This window comes from Cyrtonyx montezumae, unplaced genomic scaffold, assembly GCF_038088225.1.
Source record: "Cyrtonyx montezumae isolate F1298 unplaced genomic scaffold, pur_monq_1.0 scaffold_23, whole genome shotgun sequence".
Lineage (NCBI taxonomy): Eukaryota > Metazoa > Chordata > Aves > Galliformes > Odontophoridae > Cyrtonyx > Cyrtonyx montezumae.
In genome coordinates, this window is record NW_027071970.1 from 7,860,880 (window position 1) to 7,887,926 (window position 27,047).

At 49.3% G+C, this 27,047-nt stretch overlaps 1 protein-coding gene across 1 annotated transcript in view; it reads right to left on the minus strand.

The window, feature by feature from the left end:
• The window catches only part of MMP17 (matrix metallopeptidase 17), a 39,098-nt gene that overhangs the window by 8,610 nt on the left and 3,441 nt on the right, over positions 1-27,047 (minus strand). Inside the window, exons 2-4 of the mRNA XM_065739121.1 lie at positions 6,714-6,846; positions 5,559-5,685; positions 1,143-1,426 (exon numbers count right to left, since the gene is read on the minus strand). Coding sequence (XP_065595193.1) covers positions 1,143-1,426; positions 5,559-5,685; positions 6,714-6,846 — 544 coding nt within the window. The remainder of the gene's footprint in view (positions 1-1,142; positions 1,427-5,558; positions 5,686-6,713; positions 6,847-27,047) is intronic.

Consider the following 27,047-nt stretch of genomic DNA (forward strand, 5'->3'; position numbering starts at 1 on the left):
GGAATAGGTGAAGTGTGAAGAAGTGTTTCTCCTGTTGGAAAAAGGAAGTTGAAGTGTGTTGTAGGAAACTGAAAGCCATAAATCAGTTCACAGTGTGAGTGCTCAGCCCGGGGCAACAGGGAGAGTTTATCTAACAATGACACAACCCTGGGGACTTTTTTCTCAGCATGAGCTCTCTCTCTCTTCTGCTCTCTTACCCCAAGTGTCTTCATTTGCTATCCAACTCATAGTGCCTCATATTGCATCCATCCTTCTAACAGTAGGCCCTCCCTAGAGCTTCAGATGCTAGGGTCAGATCTTGAGAGGGCTTAATGTCCACTCCCAAACCTACATTATCACTACCAAAACAAAAAAAACCCACCATTCCCAGGAGCCCTGTGGGGCCAACCCTAGTTGGTGCATCCCTACTACCTGCCTCCTGACAGGCTTGGTCAAGCAAATATGCAATTGCTGGTCCTCCCTGCACAGCAATGACCTGCAGAGCAACATCAATGACTTTAAGTACAGTTCTTAGAAAGTTCACGACTGCAAGTGTTGTAATGAAAAGGCTGGGAAGCCAACGTGTCTGCAAATCTCAGGGGAGCCCCACGTTCCAAATCACTGATCCCGAATCCTATGCTGTTCTTTGCTATCCCCACAGGGCCTGGGGTGCTGGGGGATATTTTGCTGAATTCTGCTTTTTCCTTGATGACTATTATTTACAGTGCCTGTAAACAGCCAGGGTGTTTATAACCTGTGCTGTTTTCCTCAGCACTAGGGGAGAACAAGACATATGCTTTCTGACATTTTAATGCCAAACTGACAACCTTGGGGGATATTTTTATATCATCTACCAAGCTGTTATTTTTGAATCACTGGGGAGGACAAAATGAATGAAAGCTGAAGGCTGGATAACTCCAAAACCTTCAAAACAGAGGGCAGCCTTCTCACCATCAGGTTCACCACCTTGTCCCTTGGGGGTGCTGAACCTACTCCTCCACCTGAATGCTTAGTAGACGATTGCAACCAGCAGGTACAAAACGGGCACCACTCGATCACCAATAATACACACACCAACGTAAGCTACAGAGTCTCAGTGCTTGCCTCTGCCCATCTGCAAGGCAAAGTCCGCTCTTGGCTGCAGCCCTCTCAGCCCAACCAACCTGATGATCGAAAGGTCCAGTATTCGTCATCGTCAAAATGAGTGTCCCCTGCTGTGTGATGGTCACCGGGGAAGAAAGCGTGTGCCACTGTGCCCCCAGGCCCATCGAAGGGATAGCCGTCGTTGTGATCGGCCTTGGAGAAGTCTATCTGGATGTCGGCGTTGTTGCCTGCCACTTCGTGGAAGTTGAGTGGGGTGATGTCGCTCCAGACCTTCAGGGCATAGTACATCAGCGCACGGACCGTGTCGTGGCCCAGGTGGGACTCTTTGGGGAAGGTGCGAACTCTGAAAGAAAGAGGGCATCAAAGAGGGTAGGAGAGGGGTGCAAACGTGCTTCTCCGAGGACCAGCAGGAGGAGCTGTGCATGCAAAAGGAAACCAGCACAGATTTGCAGCCCCCATTTATTTCCCAGTGTGTCTGCTGGAGGTAAACAGCATGCCCTGAAACCAGTACATTGCCAGCAGTCTCTTGCAATCCATAACAAGGAGGAAGAAAGAATGCGTTTCATGTAAATCTCATTCAAAACTCCTCCAACTTCTTGCCTGCAGGAGACATACTGATGGAGCACTGTGCTTGAGAAGCTCTTGCCTTGCTTCTTGGCGGAAAAGGCACTAATTAGCTGAGGCTTACTGCACTACCGCGCTCACCAGCACAGCCTCACTTGGTTCCAGCTTTGCTTTGCCCTAGAAGAGAACCAGGTGGGAGCAGCAGCATGCTGGCATTTGTCCTGCAGCACAGCAATTGAAACCTCCCTTTTTTTCTGAGCTGGAATGAAAAAAGCCAGTGTTTCCCGCATAAACAAACCTGGAAAAAAAATTCCTAATGTTGCTGATTTAATACGGAGGGTGAAAAGATGAAGATGCAGTGAGGCGTGTTGGCTTTGGAGAGACTATGTTTGGATAATCTTTCATTGATGATTTGGACAAAAATTAGCACATTTCAGGAAAACTTACTGTTGTCCAAGTAATTATTGATGAAAACCAATTCTGCTTGAAAATTTCTGGCCAGCTCTACCCCAGTAATAACGGGCACTTTATTTCTTGTGTACCAGCACACCAACCAAAGCATTCATGAAATATTCATGGCCTGACAGATTTTAAAAGCTGAAGCAACAATTATTATCACCTCACTGCCCTCCTGCATAATATAGCTGGGAGAACATCGCTCAGTATGAGACCACTCCTTGGCCCCAGAGTGCAGCAATGACCTGAACTAAACCTCTGGAGGTAATTACAGGTGTCAGAAAGGGATGTCATGGCACTCAGCTCTCCCTATGAATAGCGATTTGGGTATTGGGAGGCACTGAAGTGAAGGGGAATGGGAATGACTCATTGGCAGAGGTTGGACGCTCTTGCTTTCACACATTTCCTTTGAATCCTATGCCCACAGAGCCACAGCCCAGGGTGGGTACCACCTCTCAGCTTGGCCAAAGTTGCAAAAAAAGAGCAAAAAGTGGTCAGAGCTATGCCTCTGCTGCTGTCTCTATGCAAAGAGAGAATTTTGGCAGCAAAGTAAATTTGTTTGCGTATGTGTGGCACAACATAGCCTCAAACAAAAGGCATATACAAGAGAGAGAGGAGACAGGACAGTGGTAGATTAGAAAAGGCACCTTTCAGACAACTTTTTATGGATGGAAGAGACTACCTATGATAGAGTGGAGAGCAGGTTCCCCCTAATACCACAGAACACAATTGGCATTGCTGTGATTAAAAGTGTCATTATGAACCTGCGCAATACAAAAGTTACTGCATTTCCAGATATTCCTTAACTAAGTAGCTTCATCTTCTGAAAGAGTTACGTGGACTTAAGTAAAGCCTTTGTTGCTTTTATGCCCTATGAACAAGTAATTACATGCACAAAGCACACCCTGCTTATTGCAGGAACTAAGCCATCCCCTCCAAGATCAGGGTGTCCAGTTCTCAGGTTTTCTGTCATTATCTGTTCCTTCCTCCTCAAGCACTGCTCAACCTTCTGCAGCTGTAGAATAAGGACAAAGAACCTGATCTCCCTGCTAATAGGACAGTGGATGGAAAGCCCTGTCTAAATAAACAAACATTATTAGTATTCATTCCAATCTCTGACTCCAGAAACGTTAGATTAAAGCAGAAACAGGATCAACGCTTGCTCTGCTTCTTATAAGAGGTCCTGCATCTCTGAGCTGACCCATTTTATTAGCATGCCACAGGTGTAAATGAGCACCCCCCATCCTTTATTCATTACCACTGTTATTTTTCAAGAGAATCCCATCAGGGTTTTCAATTCAGCACCTGATTTGATTGCGGGAGCTCTGCTAATTGCTTGCAATGAGATCAGGAGAAAACTATTATACCAACAGGATGTTTGTTGGCGCTGTTACCCAGTTCCACTGAACAGGAGACACATTTCTAGCACAATGCAGATGCACACAGGGATAAATAAGCTCCCTCCCATCTTGATTATTATGATTATTTGTAGTAAATGGAGCTTAGGTACCCAGTGGAGAGCAGTGCTTCTTCTTCTTGGATGTTAACCCTGCTGAGACTCCCCATCAAGAGCACTAGTCTTGAGTAAAAGCATGATTTGAGTAATTGGAGAGAAACCTCTTTCTTCCAGATAGCCCCCAAGCCACCACCAGAGTGGCAGGGTGGGTGAGCTGGGGCACCAGCTCCCCTGGAGCATCAGCCCCTTCCTGCTGGGGCTGCAGGCTCCGGCTGGGGAAAGCCCCAGCTGCTGCCAGTCATCTGTTCCCTGGGTGCCCTTCTTCCATCTCATCCCAAAGTGATTTGGGTCCAAGCAGGTGAACAAGCAGAGGTCACAGAGGGCTGCTCCAAATGGCTGCTTCAGGGAGCCAACCACAGTGGTCATTTTGATTTCTGGGTTCCTCTTTGGGTTTTATCTTCAGAAAGGCAAAAGCAGAAAGGTATTAGTGATGTGCAAGAAATCAATTGCTGGTTAATGAAAGCACTCCTTCATGTTGTGCAGCCCTGATACTACAGAACTAAAATAAATGCTGATCACTACCGAGCACTGCAGGCCATGGATTGCCTGATAAGCCCGCATTGATTTTTCTGAGGGGAGAAGAGGGGACAATTGATGGGGGCACAGCTGTGGTGCAGTGCTGGGGTTACCTGTGACACCCCAGTGTGACGTGAGGCACATCGCAGGCATCACCTGCCTGTGCTCAGGGGTGAGCAGAAGAATTCTGAGCAACCTGCACGCCTGTGAGACCCTGTGTGCAGGGCAGTGCCTTCCTCACTGCTGCGATGCCTGTCCTGAGAGCAACCTTTAGTACAGCTTTGCTGGAAGCTTTATCCCCTCCTCACAGCCCTTCGTGTTTTCTTCTTCGCCTTTTAAATGCAAGGCATAATAGAGTTTGGGTCTGTTTGATTTTTTATTTATTTTTTTTAACTTCAGTCAATATGTAAAAGGTAAGCACGTAAAACTTTATGTCTCTATTGGCAGATTTTCATGGCAGTTTCAAAACAGCTATTTTAATCTCAAGTGTTGGGTGTAAATACCACACTGGAGTTTCTATACTGCTATAGCCTTCTCTTGGCTTATAAAGCCCTCAGCCATAATATACAGCTCTTTCTTGAACAAGAGCCAAGATCCTGGGAAGGATGAAAGGAAAAAAATGCAGAAATAAGTTTGTCAGGAGATGGAATTTTTATACCAGACATATAACATCATCTCAAACCTAAGGGCTTTTTTTTATGGCAATGCATGCAGCAGTCCCACAGCAGGGATGGGGGTTTCCTGGGGCTGTGCCCACCAGAAGAGCCCAACCCCTGGGATGGCTGCATTTGTCAGCAGTGAGCACTGAGCCAGAATTTATCTCTGCGCTGGGAGGTGGCCTCACTCCAGGCACTACTTCAGGATCAAAGGGAACTTTATTATTAGTAAGGAGGCCTCGCCATGCCATGCACGTGGGTTTGCAGGACCTCAGGGCATCCAGCTTTCTCCAGTGGTTCTTGGAAGAGCACTCACAGCCACATGTGGGCTTCGAGGGAGGAAACGTGAGTCCCAGAGAGCACAGGTCTCGGGGGGACAGGGAGAAGTTATTCATTTCCAGACTCTCACCTGCAGCCTGGCTCCAGGGTCGGACCTCAACCTTTGTGTTTTGCAGGTCAGCAAGCACACACATTGCTCTGTAGTTTTAGGGGAAATAAATTCTCCTGTGGCAAGGACTAGAAGAAAGGGACCAGATGCCTTCACTGCCCCAGAAATGCTCCCGGTGCTTGGACTCAGGTGATAAGACCAAGAGGAAAAGATATATTTGTGCCAAGCCAAACCTTTGACAGCTGCTTGAGAGGGTGCAAAGCCCCAGTGAACTCGTGAGAAATCACACTGCAATGCAGCAAAAAAATTAGCAAAAAGCCTCTGCTCAGCTGTGGCCATGCAGGTCCATGGTCCTGTGGCCAATGATGGGAGCTCCTACCTCCAGGACAGGTTCCTCTTGTTCCACTTGGTCACAGCCTGCGTGTGCCGCTTCCTCCTGGCTGCTGGGCCAGCCATGTCGGGCAGGGAGCAGCGAGGGGTCTTCATCAGCTCCAGTGTGGCCTCATCTGGTGGTGGAAAAAGGGAGAAGATGAGTGTAATAGGAAAGCTCCGGCTACGGGGTGAGAAATACCACAGCAGCCACCTCCATTGGCTGGTGGCAGTGACTGGGGCCATAACCTGAGCCCACCCACGGGTCCTGTTTCCAGCACTCCTTCCCATGCAGCAAACACAGAAAGCACAGCCCTGCTCCTGGCCCTCCTGCAACCTCCAGGAGGTCAGAGGAAAAATAATTGCACGTGCTTAATTAGGAGCAGAGGGGAAATTCTCAGTGCTGCTGCAATGGGGACGTGGGCAGCAGCTGCTCGAGTGGCACCGGCTGCTCCAAGGGCTGTGCATCTGCTCACCAATTGTCTCCTTGAACGGCGGCAGTGCAGTTGGCAGCAGGAGGTCATGGCCACGGCCGGGCAGCAATGCACAGGGACAACAGCAGCCCGAGGGCAAACAGGGGATCATTCAGCACTGGGATAAAGCTGGCTTTCTGCTGTCATCAATAAGGGCATTGAGTGAGTGGCTACACCATGCTGGGCAGCTCCCAGCACTGCCACCAGGCTTTGGGATGCTCTGCCCTGGGCGGATGTGGTCACCTCCACTGGTGGCAGAGCCATCGTCCTCCTCTGTGCTATGCTTTTGCTGGTGGGGAAACCAAATGGCTCCGTGCTCAAATTCTGAAGTTCAATCGGAATTTTTGTTCCATTCAAATTGAGGCTGCAATTAAAGCTTTGAACAGAACAACCTATCAGCCTTAGTTTCTCTGTCTCTTTTCTTCTTGAGCACATCAAGAGCTATTTTAAGCTATTTTAAGCACGACAGTAACCCCAAGAGTGTGTGGGTCTGGTGAAATAATTGCTTGCCTCAGGTTGCTGAAAGCACAAGGCAACAAAGCACCTGAGCCATGTAATTACTCTTCCAGCTGCAAACAGGGCCGTCTGTCAGCCACGTGTTGGTTCCTGGGGATGGTGCTGCTCTGCATCACAGCAGCTCCCAGCTCCTCTGATCCATCCCCTGTCCCCCCACCCCTGTGCCACCCACTGACCGAGGACCCCTGTCGCCTCCAGCCCCCCAAAGCGCTGCATGGCTGTGATGGCTTTGGTCAGCTCCTCCTGTGTCTGCAGCTGTCCTGTGATGGGATCCGGAGGAGGCAGATAACCAAATTTTGTCAGCCAGTCCTGTGACACAAGGGAAGGAGGATGAGAAAGGGGAAGGAGGGAAGGAGAGAAACACATACATAGAGCAGGAGGGAAGTGCTGAAAGTCCTGCCCATTCTGCTTGGAAATGTCATTCCCATTTACACATCTACAGCCAGCTTCCCTATTGAGTAGCGTGGTTCCTACTAACAAATGAAGATGTCACAATGGATCTGTATACATTCCTTAAGTAGTGGGGCCTGGCAACAATCATGCATTTCAGTGCTGATATCTCATTTTCCCATCTGTCTGCAGTGCATCCCCAGTAGCAGCAGCACGAGGACCCTGCCTCACAGGGTCATCCTGTTTTGCTCAGGGGAAACCTGCTGCTGGGATGAGCAAGGAGAGGGGATGAGAGCATCCCAGCAGGAACAGGACAGGGCTGCCACCACTCGTGAGCTGACACCAGCTTTGAAGTTCCTTCAGGGCAGCTTAGGGGCTGGGGCTAAAGAGCTTCTCCTTCAGCAGGTTTCTGTTTGGAAACATGCTTAACCATGAGGCCCTAAAACTGAGGACAGCCCTAAAAACTGGAGACAGTTGTTTGGAAACTGAGATTCACAGAGATCAAAGTGAACCAATGCTCATGGGAGAAAATTAATATCTACCCCACCTCAAGGCTGGAGCCCGATTTCTACTGAAGCCACAGGGATGTCCCCACAGCCTGCAGTTCACAACCTGAACCACAGCAGAGCCCCACAACCCTGTGGGTGTGGGTGAAGCAAAGAGAGCTGAAGCCCAAGCGATGCCCACAAATTCAGCCAGCACAGCCCCGTGCCATCACACTGCCACGAGCACCTCGTTAAAATGCCACTACTCAATAGGAATTGGTCTTTCAAGAGACAGCATGCTTTTACGAAGAACTTTCTCTCCCTCTTTTCAGCCTAGAACTGATGAAAATAATACCATAAATCTCCTTCTTACAACTGCTTTTTAAATGTCTGGTCAATTATCCTCCTAAATCCTTCCTTGTCTTCCTTCTCGCTGATATCTGCACCTCAGCACAGGGATGGGCACAGAATAACACCACATGCCGAGAACACCATAAATGCCTGCCCTCTATTTTCTTTATCTGTATCAAAGAAACATTGATCCACTGAACCTCTTGAAGACTGATATTGATCTCAACTTCCACCACGGTCGATACACCACAAATTTATGGTAGCTAGATCAGTGCCAGGAGTCTGTATCTGCTTATCACTAAAGCTAGAGAGCCTCATCTCAGCATTGGCTATAAAAGCCATCCCAAATGCCACAGAGCCCCCGGCCCCACTTTGGCACCCATAGCACTGAACCTCCACATCCCATATTTGCTGGGTCAGAATATTTCTGTAGTGAAAAAACAAGACTTGGAGATGAGAAAGACCAGCAGGAACTGTCCAGCTAATTAAGTGCGCTCTGTGAAAGCTTCTCATATCTCTTCTTGTCCTTAATGAGGACAAAAGCTAAACTCATGAACTTTCATAAATGGAAAGTACGAAAACATCTTCCACTGAGATAACTTCAACACATTCACTACTTATTTCAGCCTTTTTTTTTTTTACATTAAAAAGATCTTTTTTCCAACTCTCATTACCTTAAAATGTTTAATGAAGCAGTGATTTGAGCAGAATGCTAAAATTCTTTAAACATATTCCTTGCCTGAGCTGACACGATAAAAACTTCCCCTTAAAAATGTGCTGAGTTGAACAAATTGACCTAATTCCAAGAGAGACAGCTTCAGCAACTCCATGTTTTCAAGGGGGAAAAAATTGCTTCACCAGAAGGATCAAATCGAGGGGATAACTCCAGCTCCAAAGCAAGCTGGGATCAAGCAAGCATCAGACACAGCCACGGTGGCATCCCAGGTGGGGAACTCTCCCTTATGGGGCAGGTGGTGCTCTGTATGAGTGTCCTACCTGCTGCAAAGTGACACTGCTTCTTTGAAAAGTGGCTGCCTTGATGACAGCGTGTGCATTTCCTCGTGTCCTTGGCTAAAAATAAGCAGAACCACTTTTTTCTCTTCTGGGTTCCTCATGTAGCTGTGGCATAATGGGAAAAAGCCATAAGTGGGGCATGCCTTTCTGCCCCATGATTAGCTTCTTTGCTCCTCAGGCACTTTGAACTGAATGCCAGGCAGTGAGGCTGCTGTGGAAGCATCCAGGGATAAGGGCTTTCCAGGGCTGAAGCTCCAGCAGAAATGAAGTCTTGGTATCATTTATAGAGAGCCAATTTTCAGATTAAAATGGCAATTTCATTTCTTTCATATCTCCATTTCCTTTTTATCAATACCTCTTTGTCCTAGAACCTACTTACCTGCCTCATTTTGAAATAGATGTAGATTTTGTCCCTATCCTATGGAAGATTTATGAGCTCTGTAAGTTTGCTTTTACAAATATTAATATTATATAAGCTGATGGGCTCGTTCAACTGCCACAGGCAAAAAGAGGAGAAAAAGACTCAATCAGCAGATTTTCTTCTCAAAGTGTTCTTCTTAAGGGTCACAGGTTGGTGTCGACAAAAGAGTTCAGGATAATGAGGGGAGCATAAACAGGATAAACAGCAAAATCAGGACAAAGAAAAAAGCTCTGCCTAAGCCAGTTCCACACTTCTGCTCTTGTGTTATGCTTCTAAAGCTCAGCCAAAAAAGAATCAAGGTCTTGGAAGAGTGGGTTGCAGCCCCCCTGCCCAGGGGATGCTGCCAGCATCACGTCATGCGGGGGACGAAGAGCCACAGACACTGCTCACCAAAGTTAATGGCCCAGATCACCAAAATAAAGCTACAATTCAAACATCCGGAACTAATTTCCAAATTACATTTTGCTTTATTTCTGTTCCTACCGTGAAATAGGTTGGAAGCTCTTTTTTTTTTTTTTTTTTAATCTCCACCACTGAAAGCCAGATTAAACGCAAATGACTTTTGTCTGCTTTAGTTCTCCTTCTGAGTTTTCAGTGGTTTACAGTACTCGAATTTTACAGTAATTTTCATGAGATCAACAACTGAAGGAACAGCTCCCATTAATTAGAGCATCGCATATGGTTCTGCAATACTCCGAGGAGCATGCTCCTGTGATGCAACAGCCTCCAGGCCACGCAAAGCCAGTCATTTTCTTCCAAAGGTTGACATGTACCTCACTAATGAGCTATTGTATGCACGTAATCAGCTGATTAATTCGTTAGGAGAAAAACTGCCATTTGGATTAGAACCAGCATTCTGGTTTCCGTCACCTCTGAACCACGGGACGAGTATCATTAGCTCATGCTGGAGGAGCCAGTTGCATCCAAACAGCTTTTTAATTGGCTGTGTAGTGTCCAGGGTGGAAGTTAATACCAATGCTGCCGATGCCCTCTCCCTCCCCTCACTTTAAAGGCTTGCTCAGGTTAACGACAGCAGCAGTGCAAAGGGCCACAACCTCCATCTCCTGCAGACTGCAGGCTGCTTGGCCTCTTCTGAGGCAGACAAATTGCACTGCGTGGTGACATCAGATGTGGGACATCCAGGTCACTAAGGAGCCAGGAGGAGAGCAGCTCTGCTCCGGTGCAGGCCCAGGAACCAGCTTGGCTACAAACTTGACATCTCCCTCACTGGGCTCCCACCTTCTTGCATACACGTGTGATCAGACCATGTGGGTTTGGATGCTGACATCCCCTGTATGCGGTGCCACACACAGTATTGGTGTCCTTTGGCTGGACGAATCCTGAGCACTGTCCCAGAAACCCAGAGGTAATCAAGGGATGCTGCAGAAGAAGATATACATTCTCTGTGGACCAAACAAACCGTGTTTTCAGCTTCTTTGAACTGAAGATCAAAGAATCGATTCCCATCCACACAAGGCAGGCAGGATAGGGGAGCAGTGTTTACCAGAGCTGGTTTGTGTTTCTTTCCGGAGAACGAAAAACTGACAAAACATTAAAAAGAAAAAAATAATAATAAAATTACTTCTGTATTTTCAATATGAAAGCGTGTTTCCCTTTGCAGAGATTTGAGACACAGGGCTTTTCGGAGGATTTTCAATCACCAGAGGTTTTTCATCACATCCAAAAAATTTTCCATGCAGAGGCAATAAATGATGAAAAATTTTGTGTAATTAAAACTCCACAGGACATAAAAAAAAGGAGTTTCAATGGGAATAGAAACAGAGGATTGTGGTTTTTTTGTTTTTTTTTTTAATAAAACAGTTTTGCATAACACTGCCTTGTCACTGTGAAACATTCTTGCAGCCAGTTAGTCATTGGAAAAGAGGAAAAAAAAAATAGCCCATTGAGCTGCGGTGGGATGCTAGGTAAATGACCTGGTAAATGCCTGGTTGCTGTCCACAGGTAAATAGGGGAGAGCTCTCCCTGCTCAGCACAGGGAAATAAATCTAGGCATGAGGTTGCCTTGTCCCCAGAATATCTGTATGAAGGAAAATCCAGGCCAAGACTTTTCAAATCCAGGGACTTCTGGGCACAGGACACAGGAACGTCCATGCTTTCCTGGATGGAGTTACACAAGACTCAGCAGAGTGGGGAGCAGCCAGCGGGGAGCAGAGCCAGCTGGAAGGTGCTCCTCAGGAAACATCTGCTGGGGATGCAGCATGGAAGCAGCTCATCTCCTCCCTGTGCTCCTCCTCCCTGTCTGCCCCCCACACTCAGAGATGGTAGGGACCAGCTGCTGTCCCCTGCCCATGGGGATCCACCCCGTGGAGAGCCTCCACCACATGAGCCAGGACCTCAGCTCTGCCATGGTGGCCCTCCTTGGATCATCTCCACACACAGCTGTTGGGAGACATCACGAACAGCTCCAGACCTCCTGAGGAATCAGTGCTGGGCTGCTGACATCACCGCAGCAGACTGCACTGAGAACTCCCAAGCGTTCCCCATCCTCCAGCTGGACCGGGACCAAGATGAGCATGAGGGCGATGAATTATTTTAAAAGAAGAACAAATTGCTCTTCAGCAAAATGAAAATACGCAGCAAGGCTCTCCTACGGGGTGACTTCAGAGGTCCCCTTACTGCTTAACAAGCCCGTCGCTCTCACTGGACCCGACCTGCACGTTTGCTGGCAGTGCGTAGGGAAAGTCAATGGCGCATTGAGAGCACGGTGGTGTTCATCTGTATTCACCGCTGGTCTCAGCGAGATGAGCTCCTACTCTTTTGTTTTCAGTCATTAAACAAACCACGTCTGGTAGCTAACCGAACAGACTGTTATACATCAAAACAAATCTCTCCCTCCCTCCGTTTATTGTGTTTTTGTCCAGGACGGTGTCTCCTCCAGGGTGGATTCAAGAGCTGACTTTCTGCAGCACGACCACTGATGCCAGTTTGCTTTGGCCATCCACTTTCTCGCTCCCAGCCTCCATCCCAGGTCTCAGAGTTGCACTTCCAGCACAGTTTTACTATTTCTCCATTTGCAGGAGCCACCAACATCTCCCCTCTGTAAATCCACCCAGTCGCACAGCCCTGCTCCATTCACTAGCTTTAAGATTAGTGCTTTTTTGCCACCTCCCACTCGGTTGGTTTGGTTTTCAAGATAACCTCAGGACACAGACTGCCTGTTTAAATATGCTCGTGGTGTGGCTTGGTTTTCTTTTTGAGAGATTGCAGAAATTCTGTTGTCCTCTGCAGAATGGGAATTCAAAAGCCCTTATCACCGTGCTGTGTGCTAGGTCTGATGCACAGGCTGTCGCTGTGTTTGCTTCAGCAGCCCCCAGACTGGGGCTTAGTTGTGTCTTCCCGTGTAGCTTTTAGCAACACAAGTATTGCAACATTAAGAAATCAATAAATCAGAAGCTTTGCTGGGGTGTGAGCATCTGGGAGGGAATTAAGCTCATTCATGTCTCTTGTTCCTGGATCTGTGTTTCTTTAGGAGAAGCCACATTTGCTTCTTGCACCTGGATGGCTTTGTTGCTTCCACAAGCTCTCTAAAACAGCCGTATTACAATGAGCTTTCCTTGCTGACAGGCTCTTTCTATTAGCTGTACAAGTGTCTTGAGCAATTATTGATGCTGTGGGCAACTGCTGAACAGAAAAAAAAAAAAGAGCCTCCTGTTCAGGAGTGAGGCTATTAAAACAAAAGGAAGCAGTAGCATCAGAGTCCATGGGTGACCAGTTCGACAGTGAGAGCAACAGGAACTCTTCAGTAGTACTCCAGGAGCAACCATGGGCTGGAGGGGCTGTAAGAAACTGCCCTACGAATGCAGGGAGATGAAAATAACTCCCGGATCGCTCCAGGATGTTGGACAATTTGCAGAACATGACAAAGATAGAGAAATATGTTAAAACAAACCACCTGAAATGAACACTGTAGCCTGCAGTAACCAGCCCAGCGCACTTCCCTGTGGCCACAGAGCTTCTGCTTTTGGTGAGAACTCATGTTAATTGTGACCTTGGACCAAAGCAGTTCTGCAGAAAGCAGCCAGAGCAAAGCAGAAACTGACAAACACACACCTCCTACACCTGCTCTGAGCAATTAAAATCAGACTACCTGACTTAGGCAAATAAGCCAAATGCTGCAATGCTGAGCTTGCTTTCAGCAGCACCAGAACCAGAGTTCAGTTCACTGAAAGCTTTTAGGGGCACTTGGGGCCATTTCCATGCTCTTGTGAAGGGCTGAAGCTGGCACCTTGTTACGTCCCTTGTGCAAATCAGGACACCAGACAAAAGCAAATATGGTGCTCCTAAAACCAAAGAGGGCACTGTGGGGCCAGTCTTGACTGTGCATTGAGTGCAAATGATGGTGAGCATCGCATGTGAGCACTGATGTCCCTAACGAGGTGTCCCTGCTCCCAGCTCCAAGCAGGAGCAGCAAGAAGTCCCCGAGGTGCTGCAGTGAGCGAAGGCAGCGGCCGAGCAGCACGTCAGTCATCCTGCAGAGAGATGCTTTATGCACAGCCAGCCTCTGGCTGCAGATAATAAATAATATTTCAGTGGCTTTTAATGTTCCCTTGAAGAACACAGGTACAAAATATTGTTGTTGTGACTCATGTCTATTTGAATGGACGGAGCACTCGGGAGCTGTGTGCTGAAGGACAAACCACGCTGTCGCACCCTGTGAAGTTTGGGACGCTGTTCCCCAGGGATGCCCTAACTGCTCCTGTGAAGCCTTTGCAGGGTGAGAGGTGATATGAAGCCCTGACACACAGCTGAGCCCTCTCCCAACGTGTGCTGTCCCAGCTCTGTGCAACACCATGGATCACCTCTGAATACAATGATAGCTATGTCCCCACTCGCTGCTGCCCTACTCACACTGACATGCACATTAGAGCTGGTGGCTGTGATTTTATGCTCCAGGCTTGTGGCAAATGAGCCTGCTTCCCCTTGTCCTCGAGCCTGCATCTCTGCACACCCCCTTCCCAGCATGGCTGGAAATCGGCACGTTTATGCACAGAGATCATCTCTCTCCCGCTGTGCAGTAAATGATGAAATGAAAAGATCATAAAACGTACATATTTGAAAAGACTCTAATGGGAAAATATCCCCAATTCTCTGCGGCCTCTCCATGGCGCTGATACAGCCCAACACAGCCAGAGGCATCCTTCACCTTTCTGCACACAGACAGTCTTCACACACCTATTGGATCTGTTGCAGTGGCGGACACTGAGATGAAGGGGTCTGGTTTTCCCAGCAGTGCCCCACACTGCGATGGAGCTAAGAAGAGCCTGGTGCAGGTGGATGGCCCCAGTGCACTGCCATGGGGAAGTCCACCTCCCAGCCCCTCCCCAGCCCCATTCAGGCAAGAACCACGTGGGGAACGCCCAACACCAACCAAAGTCATCACACAAAGATCTCTTTTGCATTCCTCTGTGAATGTGAAAGGCGGAGACGCTCCTGGAACAGCCCTCCTTCAGGGCAAAGCAGAAATCCCATCTGTTAAATTGCATACATTTAACCACACCATCTTTGTTTTGCCCTTTTTTTTTCTTCACTCTTCCTTCTTTTTTTTAAGGTTCATATATTTTGACTGCCTGGGCTCTTTGACACAAGTTCTGTCAGCACGTGTGATTGAAGGTGTCACGGTGACCATCTGCACCCCGCCAGGCACAGCGTGCCCCCCCATGCTGAGCAGCTGCCGGATGGATCACGTCCCATTTGTTAGCTGTATGGAAGGAGTCTGTTGCTTCTGCACCCTGCTGCCTGGGGACACAGTGATGGAGAGAGGTCAGAAAAACCCGACAGAAAGGTGGAAGAAGGTGGAATGAGGATGTTCTTGGGGGAAATAAAGCAAAGCCGTGGGTTCTGCTGTCTGCTGCCTTGGGTTCTGCCTTGAGCATGCAACAGGATTGCTACACAGGGCAGGTGATGCTCTCTCTTTAATAAAGAGAACAGTGAGTCCTTGCTCCTCCTTGTTTCCATTCCTCCTGCTTAGCTTGGGAGAGGTAAAGTGCTGCTGTGCTCAAACAGGAGAACTATGAAAACACCACTAAATAAGTGTTGTTTCCTCTTTAACACAGGGAGCACGACAATCTGACCTTTCCAGCTACCTGCAACCTTCCACAAACCCATATCTGCCTTTTAGAAGAAGTTCACAGAAGGAGCAGAGAGAGCATTCAGACAGCTCTAAGCAGGTTAGACCCCAAGACCTGTCTGACCACGATAACAAACCAGCTGTTTTGTTCATTATTTCCTGCAGGAAGCCACAGCCATCAGAGCAGACATCATCCCTTGCTTTTCTCTATGGCAAGGACGCAGACACAGCGTGAGCAGATCTGCTGCTGGGAGCAATTAACCCAGTTGAGCAGGCAGCTGTCCCTGAGCAAACCCAGCAGTAGGACACAGCCCCTTCCCAAAGAGATGCAACTTTGAAACAAAGGCCAATTTCAGTGATTCAGCTATTAATCTGACTTAATCTTAATAAGCAAAATAACCAAAGAGAAATACAAAACTTGAATTTAATGGAAGTTTAAGCTTCCCATCACGTAGGGCAAGGTGAAACCTCTCCTCCCACCATTCACACCCTGATGTACCCCAGGCATCCAGCTTCCCCCAGCCCATCTCTCCCACAGCAGGAGGAATGGGAACATGTCCTCACCAGTCCCATTTACTCCATTGCAGCAGGTACCATGTCTCCTGTAGCTCTGTAGGAGGGAAGCAAACCTCACTCAACTCTGGACAACCTTTCCACCAAGCTGAGTTTCCAAGCAATAAAAGAAGATGTCCAAATTCTGTCTTGCAGACAAGGGAAGAAATCCTGCAGGCAGGGCTTGCAAGTCAAGCTGGTATTGTTATGTATATATTATGTGAATTAATGCCTTTTAGCTAAGCTAGCAAGACTTGAATCTTTTCCAGCCCATAGGCTTATGGTTTTACTAAGTAGCAAGTATTGACTTTTAGAAAGGCCAAGATAATTTTATGACCATCAGAATATTTCAAGCCATACAAAGCCAGATAATGGCATGGGAGGAAATAGAAAGAAATCAAATCAGTTCACATATACCAGGTCCTAATTATTGACTGACAACTGCCAGGAAGGAATTTTTCCATCTAGAAGCAGCATCTCCTATGCTGACGGCTGCATGGCTGAAGGGAGCTGGGTGCATTTGCTCTTTGCAGGACAGACATGGGGACAGAGCAGAGGGAGCCCTGCTCCCAAGGCATGTGCTGGGACACCAGGACCTGACCTGTTCACAGGTACAAAAATACTGCCACCACTGCAAAATCCAGACCTAAATCTGGTCTTTCCAAGCTGATCCAGAAACACCACCAAAAATCACACCTCTGCTGCTCTGAGCTTACCCCAGCAGCCACCTGCAGCACTCTTCTACCAGATCCTAACTCAAGCAATTATGAAGAAATGCAAGGGCATTTCTTTGGGCACCCTGACTCAGCACAGCCAGCCACAGGCACATTCACAGCAGCAGTGGCACAGCATTGAGCAGGATTTATTACTCAGGCACTCGGACATGGCATTTCTGAGCACCTGCTCCTCAGGTGGGCACAGGTAGACCTGAACACCCTGCATCCCTGCTTGGAAAGCCGCCTTCTTTCCCTACTTGCCACTTTCTGAATCAGTGAACTTGGGAACGAACACAGCAGGAGAAGGGTACATGAAGTCCCAGCTCCTCTGAAACCAGGGCAAAACTGCAGAGCTGAGCAGGGGCCAGGATTTCTCCCCTGCATCCGTGGGAAGAGTTCAGCATCAGCCTCAGCCCCCAGCCTCCAGCACGCTGTGTGCCCAAGAGAGGGCTGCTGCTCAGGGCTGTTCCTACAGCACACACTGCAGAGCCATGCCCGCTCTCCTCACCATGCCAAGAGGTGGATTAGTTAATAGACAAGGAGATATTTACTGTTGCTCGTAATGGGATGTATAAAGTTCCCTTGGTGCGCTCTCCGAATGCCGCAAGCACCTTGAGTCAGGCATATGCTAACAAAGGGACGTGACAAAAAAAAAGTTTTAAGGCTTTGTCTTTCTGCCTTTCCATACAACATCCCACTCTGCAAGCCAGAAATGAGAGGAGAAGGCACCGGCGGGAGCGTGTCCCCGAGGGACCGGCGGGGCTCAGCGCGCAGCTCCTCCCGCCAGCGGATTACTCAGCCTAATGAGCCGGATGAGATGCTGAAGCAGCGACATAAAGAACACATCGTTATGCATCATTTTAATTATGCATATAATGGCTTTGTCTTTTTGTTACCTTATTTCATTATTGAAAACCTTTATTTCACACATACATTTTAACTCCAGCCACTGACAAAACTACTGGTAAATAATTCAGTGCACCACGAGGCATCAGCTCTTCCAAAGCTGTGGGCCTGGAAGCTCTCTTGGTGGCTGACACCTGAATGTGGCTCCAAAGCACCCCGAAGGCAACGCTACCACCCGCCTCTGTGCTGCATTGCCCAGCTGGGAGCTGAAATGAAGAGCCCCAGGGAGATGCAGCACAGCATCAGCCCCAGCTGTCCCAGGGATGCTGCTAGTTCTCCCCACACACGATTAATAAACAGGTTTTTCTAACAGCATTTGTCAGCTTTTATAATTATGCAATATACGCAGCGCAACACCTTAATTTTTCATGTGGCTGCCTCCCTTTCTCCTTCCATTAAAATAAAATTGGAGAGAAATCCACCCGCGCATTCTCCATCCCAACAGCACTATCGAGACTCAGCATGGCCATGCACACAGCCATGCTTTTACCTTCCCCTCCTTCCTTGCAATTATTCCCACGGTGAAGCTGTATTAAAAATGCACTGGTCAAGCAAGAGGTGCCTTGAGGTGGAAACTTTCCCTCTTGCTGTCACTCTTCTGGTCTCGCTACAGCGAGCAGTTGTGTCCAACACCCAATGAGGTCAATGAGAATTAAGCAGGTGCTTAAGCTTGAGGCGTGTGAATAAATTACTCATTATTGACTGGAATCCACATGTGCTGAGTCAGTGATTTTAAACTATCCACAGGATCAGAATGACTGCCACCTGAAAGAGCTGTCCTTTATTCAAAACTAGGAAAGATGTCCAAAAAGAAAAGAGGGGAAAAAAAAGAAAGAGCTCTTACTGCACTTCCTGACCCGATATGCAGTAGCCAATTACCCAAATTGGAGGTGAATCAATGAAAAAGGCCCCAGGTGCTGGGAAAGCAGCAGCTGGCCTTCCCCAGGGCCACGCAGAGCCCAGATCGATGCTGCCTCACAGCCTCTACCCATACATTCCACCTCCACCTCCCGATTTGTTCTGGTGATGCATTGCCGAGATGTCAAAGTCAGATCATTGGAATTTGTCTGGGAGCGAAAGGTACTTGAGGATCAGAATGACACCTTGACCGGGGCAGGTCGTCCTGCAGTGATCATCACCAGTTCTGGGATGGCAGATTGTAAATGTTCAGAGAAGGGAAAAAAAAATAAAAGCTTGCCCTTCCTTCACCTTGCATACAAATGAAAAACAAATGTGATCTTTTTGCTCTTGACATATCCATGCTTTAAGGAGCTCTGCAAGTATCTATTTCCTCATTTGAGCTCACACAGAAGACGTATTATCTCTTTTAAATATGTCTTCTCCTTGGCAGTGTGAAGCCTACCTCCCATCTTTAAACTTTTAAGGAGCCGCCAAGCGGTTATTTGCAAAACTGATGTTAGATGATGGATATAATCTATTTTAAACCTCAGCAAAATCGGCCAATTTCAGAAAAGTTGAATGTACAGATGAATTAATCAAGCTCAGCAGCTGATGAGACGGGAAAGGCAGACCCCATCCCTCCACCTGCACGTGAGCCACTTGGAAGAGACCCAGCAGCTCCCAGCAGCACCAGGACAGGACTGAAGCAGCACTGCTGCTCCGGCAGTGAGGCCCAGGATCAGCGCAAGTGATGAGCTGGGGCTCTGCACCCTCACTCCCCCTGAGACAAAAGACCCAAGCCCTGACACTGACCCCATTTCAGGACTTCCATCTCACTCGATCCTGTTCTCAAGGTCTTGCTGTTTGGTTGCTTGGAGATTTCTGTTTATTTGCTTGTTTTGCACTTTAACCATGCAGAGCAAGGCCAGAAGTACTGATTCCCCCTCAAAACCGCCTGGAGCTCACAGTGGTTTCCACCTTTCACTAAGGACAGGTCCCAGTGGAAGCACGGAGCCCTGAACACACACCCAGCCCAGCAGCAGAGCCCGGTGCTGTGCAGTGAGGGGCTGCTCTTGGACCTGGATGCTGCCTTTCTGCACATTCCCCAGCTGTCACCTCCCATCAGCCTCCACACATCAGCAAATCGGCAGCGACGCGCTCGCCGGCAGCGCTCTGAAAGCTAATGCTCCATCTACGCCAGTGTGATTTTAAACACAGGGTGTGCACAGGGCCGGGCTCACTGCTCCTCAGCCCCTGACCCCAGGGCAGGCAGTGCTCCCCTTGGGACCATCCACATGCTGCCCCGCTCATCATCGGCACTGAACACGAACACACCGGGCAAGAGACGACAAATGGCTCCGGGGGAAATCCGATGACCTCCCCGGCTGTGTCAGGAGCCATTTGTCAAGTGGCAGAAACCATTAAGCTGTTTCACTGCTCACCTACGGGGAACATTGTGGCTCTGGTGGTGCTGTCCTAATGCAGAGCCGGGGGAACTGCTGCTGGCACCACTGAGGTCAGTCGTGGCTCTGCATGCTGCCCAGTGCTTGGTGCAGGTGAACCAGTCCCAGCAACGACAGCTGGGCCAGGGGGAGCTGCCCCGCTTCTTCTGAAGGCACCAGGCAGCAGGTCATAAACCACCAGGGATGAGCACGGATGAGCAATCTGTGTGTTGGGTCACTCCAGTGAGGGGAGGACTGAATTAATCATGACTGAATCAAAAGGAGCTCTCAGGGAGGGCTGAGAAAATGCCAGCTCACCTAGGGGAGCCAGAAGTTTGCAGAAGGTGGAAGCCATGCTTCTACTTGTCAGTGCCAAAGGACTTCACCGGAGAACAGCAGCAATGATTTCCCATCCACAAAACACAAGGGGACCTGGTCATGCCCAGTCCAGCACACAGTGATGCCCCAGCACTGGCACAGAGAGAGAGGCATGAGCCATCACAACCCAATGGGATGGGGCACTGACCCCATGAAAGACCAAGGAGATTTCTGCCATAAAAAGGAGCTTCTCCTTCTCACAGATCTGTGCCCAACAACCAGACAAATTCTCTGCTTTGAAAACTAAAATCTGTATAATTCCCACGATGCCTACCCACAGCTACACAAAGCGCAAGGAGAATGAATGGTCACGGAGCTCTGGCACTCGCTGTTGCTCCCATCTCTCCCTGCTTTTTCCAGCACCAACTGCACACTTGCAGGTCCCTGGGCACCATCTCCCATCGTGGTCCACACTGCGGTGATGTGGCTGTTGCTCCCGGTGCCAGCAGCCCGCACCCTGAAGGCAGAGGTGCCTCCAGGGATGTTTGCAGACAAAGAAAAACCTTTTACACACTGGGCACCAAATTCTGCGTGGTTTGGGATGGAATTTACATCACCAAGTGCCCTAGGAGGTTTTCATGTGTCCTCATCTTAACTCTCAGTGTGTTCCCCTGCAGAAAGTATGACTACTCGCATAAACACAGGCAATGTTCCCAGGTCACAGCTGCAAAATTTAGCACAGAAAACCAGCTCCCTCCCCTCGCCTTCGCCCTACGCTTCCACTGCCTCCCTTTCTGCTTTCCTCATAGGACAGCCGTCAGTGCAACAACCCACGTCTCAGTACTTCCCCCACACTCGGTTCAGTACATCCCCTAATCCCTTTGGGTTCTCCCAGGCAGTGCTCCCACCCCTGGCTCACGAGGCTGGTGAGCAGGTCGCTTTTGAAGCTCTTCCAGGTTATTGAACTGTGCTGTTAATGCAGCTTGTTTCCCATCAGCTGAGGGCAGCATGCCGGGGACATCATTTATTTTCCATGTTTATTTATGTCGGGAGAGTCCTTAAAGGATTTGTTTGCAGCTGCTCTGGTGGTTGCTCAGCCCGAGGTCAGCTCCCTCCAGCCTGACCCAGGGAGCACAGCACCTTTTGTCCTTGGGTCAGTTTTTCTTTTTTTTTCCTTTTTGTTATAAACCACTTAATTCCAATTTGCAAATGGATGCGACCTCTGCTCAGCACCCACAGCTGACAGTCACCCCACACCCTGCCCAGGTGGCCCTCCCAGCTGCCTCCCAACCGCTCCTAGTGCTACACAGCATCCCGAGCTGGTGTACCAGGAGCTGGCTGCCAATTTGTTTTCCCTTTGGGGTTCAAGGCTCCCCTGGAGGAGCAGAGCGTGCCACATCGATCGCCTCTGCTGTCCTCGCACTCGTCTGGGCAAAGAAACATTTGTTATCTTGTGACAGTTCCCTGCAGAGGCTGCTCGGGCATCTGCCTGCATGGTGGGGCTGGTAACGTTGCCAGAAACTGTACTATAAAGGGGTTTGCAACATTAATTAAATTTCTATAGTTGTGTTTATTGGCTCTGAAAGTGATACAGTGAGCACATGAAGATGGGCTCGGCTCTCACCCCCATTCAGCCCTGGCTCTGAGCACGTCTGGCTCCCAGCACTGAATTCCTCGTACGCAGTGTCGGGAATACAATGCTGTCCCTCACTGAAAGGAAATGAGTCAAGGACTGCTGGGGTTCATGTACCAACTGGGTCTGGATAACCTAGAGGCTGAGAAATGATCCCAGAACTACCAGAAAGCAGATGTCCTTGCCCTGAAAACCAAACCCTCCAAACAAACATGCAGAAGTGATGCTCTGTGACTGCACAGACAGGCGTGGCGCAGCGGGGCAGCGGGCAGGTCACCTGAGGGCTCGGAGGAATTCCCCCCAAGCTATCCCAGCTCTGGATCCTGTCCTACCCCTATGATGCCCAGCCTGTGCCTGGGGCTGGCAACAGTATCCTCTGTCAGCATCACTGTGAGAGTTCCCTCCAGGAAAGCAGTTCCAGGTGGAGGGAGAGCTGCCGAGCAGCAGGAGGAGTCAGGCTGGAGTTTAAAGCACAAGCTGTCTTTTTTTTTTTTTTTTTTTAGTTAGAGGATATTAATGCATGAGATAGGATGGAAATGTGGAGGAGAAAGTCAAAGGTTATGCAGATACTGATGGAGGGATTTGCTTAGAGTTAGAGGGGAATTAACTGCAGAATAAGAGCAAGGAGCTTCATAAAGCATTCTGCAAACTTTCCCTCCTTAAAGCACGGGCTGCTGCTGCCCTGCAGCCACTCAGTGGCCAGCACCGAGGGGCTCAGAGAGCAGGACCTCACCCCAGCCGGGTTCCCCATTTCCCACTCGCAGCTCGAAACCTGCGCGTTTCCTCGGATGTTTCCCCGGTTTCCACCAGAGGGCAGCGGCACGACACCGCCGGGGACAGCGGGATGTCCCCGAGCAGCGCCCGCTCCCGGCCCCGGAGCTCGGGCAGCGCGCAGCGGTTGCTCCGCTCCCGCACGGAGCCCTGAGCGCAGCAGCAGCTCTCCCCGGGCTCTCCCGGCAGCTCCCTCCTGCAGAAGGAAGCCCTTTGCTCGGGAAGGCGATCTGGAGCAGAAGGTCTCCAGAGAAGGGCATGGATGGGAGCAGCGACCCATCGTCACCCATCTCCAGGCTGCTCGGCTCCAGCTGTCCCCGTCGTGCTGCCAGAGAGCAAAGGACAAACAGCCTTCAGCTCCAGCTGCTAACAGCGGCACAAGCGCTGGCGGCTCGGCACAGACAGCATCCGTGTTCCTGCTGCAAGCCTGAGACGTGGCAGCAGACACTCCTTCCTCCACTACACGACCCCATGCACTGCCGTGGTTTGATGGGGAACACAGCAGCTCTCAGGAGCCAAATTGTGCAATCACAGCATCATGGAATCGTTTGAGTTGGAGGGGACCCTGGAGCACGGCAGCTGATTTACTCTAGATTATCTTGATCTTGCCGGACACTGAGTGAGGGCAAACCAGAGCACGAGGAGTGCTGGAAATGCCAAAACTTGCGACAGATTGTCTGACAGGGCTGTCATTCTGTCATGAAATGTGACATGCATCCAGCCCACGAGGAAAAGCAGGATGGCTGTGCACTTCAGTGCGGGCTGAGGCCATGCAAGATGTTTCCTTGTTTTGGACTCTCATTGATCGGGCCTGGAGGGTATATTTCTCCAGCATAAACAAAACGTGGTACAAGTCCCAACCCACCTAACTCTTTTCTGCTGTGCTTTTCTACAAAACACATTGCCATTTCATCAGTGTGTCTGCAAGGGATTTCCCTTTTGTGAACCCAATTTCCTCTCACTTTTGAACAAAAAAGCATCTATGACACGGAGGATGCAAAGGGAGAGACAGCACAGCTTGGTACAGAGCAACAGGGAATTTGCCAGGCAACAACAAAGTGGAGAACAAGCAAGAGAAATAAGAGACAATTTAATGCAGATAAGTGATCAAAGCAGCAAAGATGTGTCTCCAGCAGCGCCGCCGACCACCCTCCTCTGGCAAGTGTGCCATGGGGACTGCAACGAGTCAGCAAACACAGGGAGCTGGGTGGGAAGGAGCCTATGCAGCAGTGGGACCTTCCCACCACCCCACTGAGTGGCTACAACACCTCCAGGGATCCCTCACAGAGAGCTACAGAGAACCAGCAGAGGCTGCTTTATTTCTCGCTCAGTAATAACAGACACCTGGCAGCCTTTCCCAACATCTGATTGACTCCAGACCTCACAGGACAGGAGCCGTGGTGGGACCACCTCTAGCAATCACACTGTCTTTTTGCTCTCCATTTTCCCCTTGGTATCAAATTCTATATTCAAACTTCCCAGGAGTTACAGTTGGGCAAAAAGAGTATTTGCTTGTTGTACACCCTTCATACAACACCACCTCCAAGTTTTTTGGTACCCATGTGACAAGCTATTGAGCAGGCTCTGCCCCCAGAAGGTGTGCAGGGGTCCAGCAGAGCTGCCCACTTGGCACTGCTTCAGCTTTGTGGGGAGTACAAGCAGCAACCTCCCGAGGTGCCCTTCAGCTGGCACCCCAGCAGCAGCACTTGTGCCTGTGACAGCATCTCACTGAGAAACACACATCTTTATGAAGGGTCAAGTGATACACAGATAATCCAAGTCTGCCAACAAGCAGTAAAACCTAAAACTTGCAGTGCTTTGCATGTAGCTGCCAGTCAAGTGCATACTTTCTCCAACGAGTTTCCAGGCTTTCCTCCCAACAGAGACCCCATGTGCACTGCTCCTTTCCATTTTTTATCCCATTCAGGTCCCTCCAAGTTACTTGGTCCCAGCACAGCTCCCAGATCTGTTCCCTGAATTTCCAAGAACCACGGACATGAGATCCCCAAAGGCTGACAACAAGCCACCAGGTTTCCTTTGGAGCTACCAGCAATCTTCCTTCTCCAGCAATGGGCATTTGGTGGTGAGAAAAGTGGGAAAAATCCAGAGCTGAGTGGTTTGGTATGGGAAGAAACTGTATAGGGGTCGGATGCCTCTGCCATAGTGTAGGACAGGCAACCTCCACAAATCAAGGCAGCAGCTGCAAACAGTACATCAGAACTCCTCTGAAGCAGTCCAGACCTCTTGTCTCCCTCCTGTACTTTGGGTAATGGAAGCACCTTGTAGTACAACATCTTAAAGGCAGCTCTCAAATTGCAGAGTTATCCGAGGGCGCGATGGCAGAGCCTGGGCCGTTGGGTGATCCTCAGCTGCTGGGAGGTGAACAGCAGGAGATGCCATTCGGGGTTTGTTAAATAATGAGGCAATATAATCCAAACGTGTTCATCACTTTCCAGCACAGACCCTGTGACACAGGAAAAATTGCTTTTTTTTCACCCAAAAGATCAATACTGTGAGGATGAAATAATATGTCGGATGGTGCGAAGAACTCTCCCTGACCACTGGCAGTCAACAGGCAGAAACTCCCACTTGAAAAATAGCAAAAAAAAAACCTCCACAAAACCCAAATGCACCAATAGACTGTCATGTTCCAAGTGGCCTTACTGGCACCGCTCTTGCCAGGTGCTGTAGATCACGTCCAGGCTTCTTGGAAGAATGACTTTCTGTGCCCGTGGTCCATTCTGATGCAGGAAATTCCTCAGATCGAATCAGGCTCTCTTCTTCTAAATCACCACAGCTAATCAAACTGTCGGTCCCGTCTAAGGCCACGCTCTTGGGTGAGCTTTGGCCTTTGCTCCACGTCAGTCCCTGCAGGACTCCTGCACAAACCCGCTGTCGGAGGCGGCTGCTCGTGGTGCTCACCTAAATCTCCCCAGTTCTGCTCCACTTTGGCAGCTCCCTCTCTCGCCCCCGCACGCTGCTTTGTTTTGCACTGGATTTAACTTCGCATATGTGGTTTGGTGTGGTTTTTTAATGTAACATCAAATCTCTTAATTCTCTGACCCAGAAATCAGAGACAATCCTCATAAAAATCTGGGACAAAGAAGACACGCGCATGCACGCGCACATTGGAAAGAGCTTCTGAAACTCCCAAATCTACCCATTTAAAGTGATTTTGATTAAAGAAAGCATGTTGAGAACTGTTGCTATCAGATCTGGGGTTACTTTGAAAGCAAATCCTTGCCCTTGGTGCAGCTCTCCTCTACACAAGGCCCTCATGGTGACAAGGAAGAGGCCCAGGTTGGCCGTCACAGCTGAGCCACATGTGGGATGTGCTGGGTTTATGTGTTTAAGTGTGGGCAGAGCTTTTCCCACCCACACTGTCACCCCCATGAGGCCAGATGTCCCCAGGTCCCAGCTGGGCATCTGCCTGCTCCCACAGCACTCCAGAAATAAAGGTTTCTTTGGTTACAGCATGACCTTTCCAAGCTGCACAGTCCATTCCCCCAGCAGTTTTGCCAGTGAGTAAATAATGAGAAATTAGTGTGCGGTCCCACGATGACTCACAGCGAGCTGCCGACAGCACTAATGAACTTGTGGGGACAAAGCAGGGTGCTGGGGACATCCGAGAGCACGGCTTCATGGCTGTGACACCCACTGCCATAGTGGGCAGCTCTGGGGCTCTGCTCAAGACCCAGAGAGCCCACACCGGCCATGGGGATGGGAATGTACCATTTTGTGTCACTTCCTTGCACGCTCAAGCAAACCCCGTAATATTCTTAGGGGAAATAAGCACAGAAGTAGAGTTCCACTGCACTCTGCATAAAGGCTTGGGGAGGGGAAGCTCTGTTCCCAGGAAGCCTGGCTGTGTTCAGCCCACCCAGTCATGCACAGTTTGTATGGTGCACCCAGCAAAGTGAGTGCTTGCCCACTCCCCCCAGGCATGGGAAAGCCCACAGTGATGTGAAAGCGGATAATTGAGCTTAACTGCCTGCGGGTAATTCACACAGATGAGCAAGAGCAGCCAAGTGTAGGACAGAAGTGCTTTGCTCCACCTTGAATCCTGGGGAGCCCAAATCTGAAAGGGAAGTAGCAGTTCAGACCAGCCAGGGCTTTGACACCGGATTAAATGCTTTCACTGGAACCTTTCTGTTTGGGAGCTCCCAGCCAGCCTTTTGTCAAGCCAATTTACTTTGCATTGTACTTTGGCTTCAAGAAGTACCTTAAAATGTAAAGAGCAGCATTTTTCTTTTCATGGTGGCTTAGGCTTTCTTGGGGGGAGATCATGAACGTGTGATGGGCACTGCTCCACTGCTCCAAGCTGGAGGGAACATGCTCTGGGGGCAAAGTCCTCTACCCCACACGGCTGGCCTAAAAGCATCATTGCGTGGGGAACCCACTGAGAATCCAATCCTGGCACTCTTGCCATTTCAGAAGGCTGAAGGAAGGTCCAACGGGGATTATCAAATTTTAATTTCCCCATTAGCAGCAACAGACGGCTACGAGTCTGGCGGTTCCCCTAC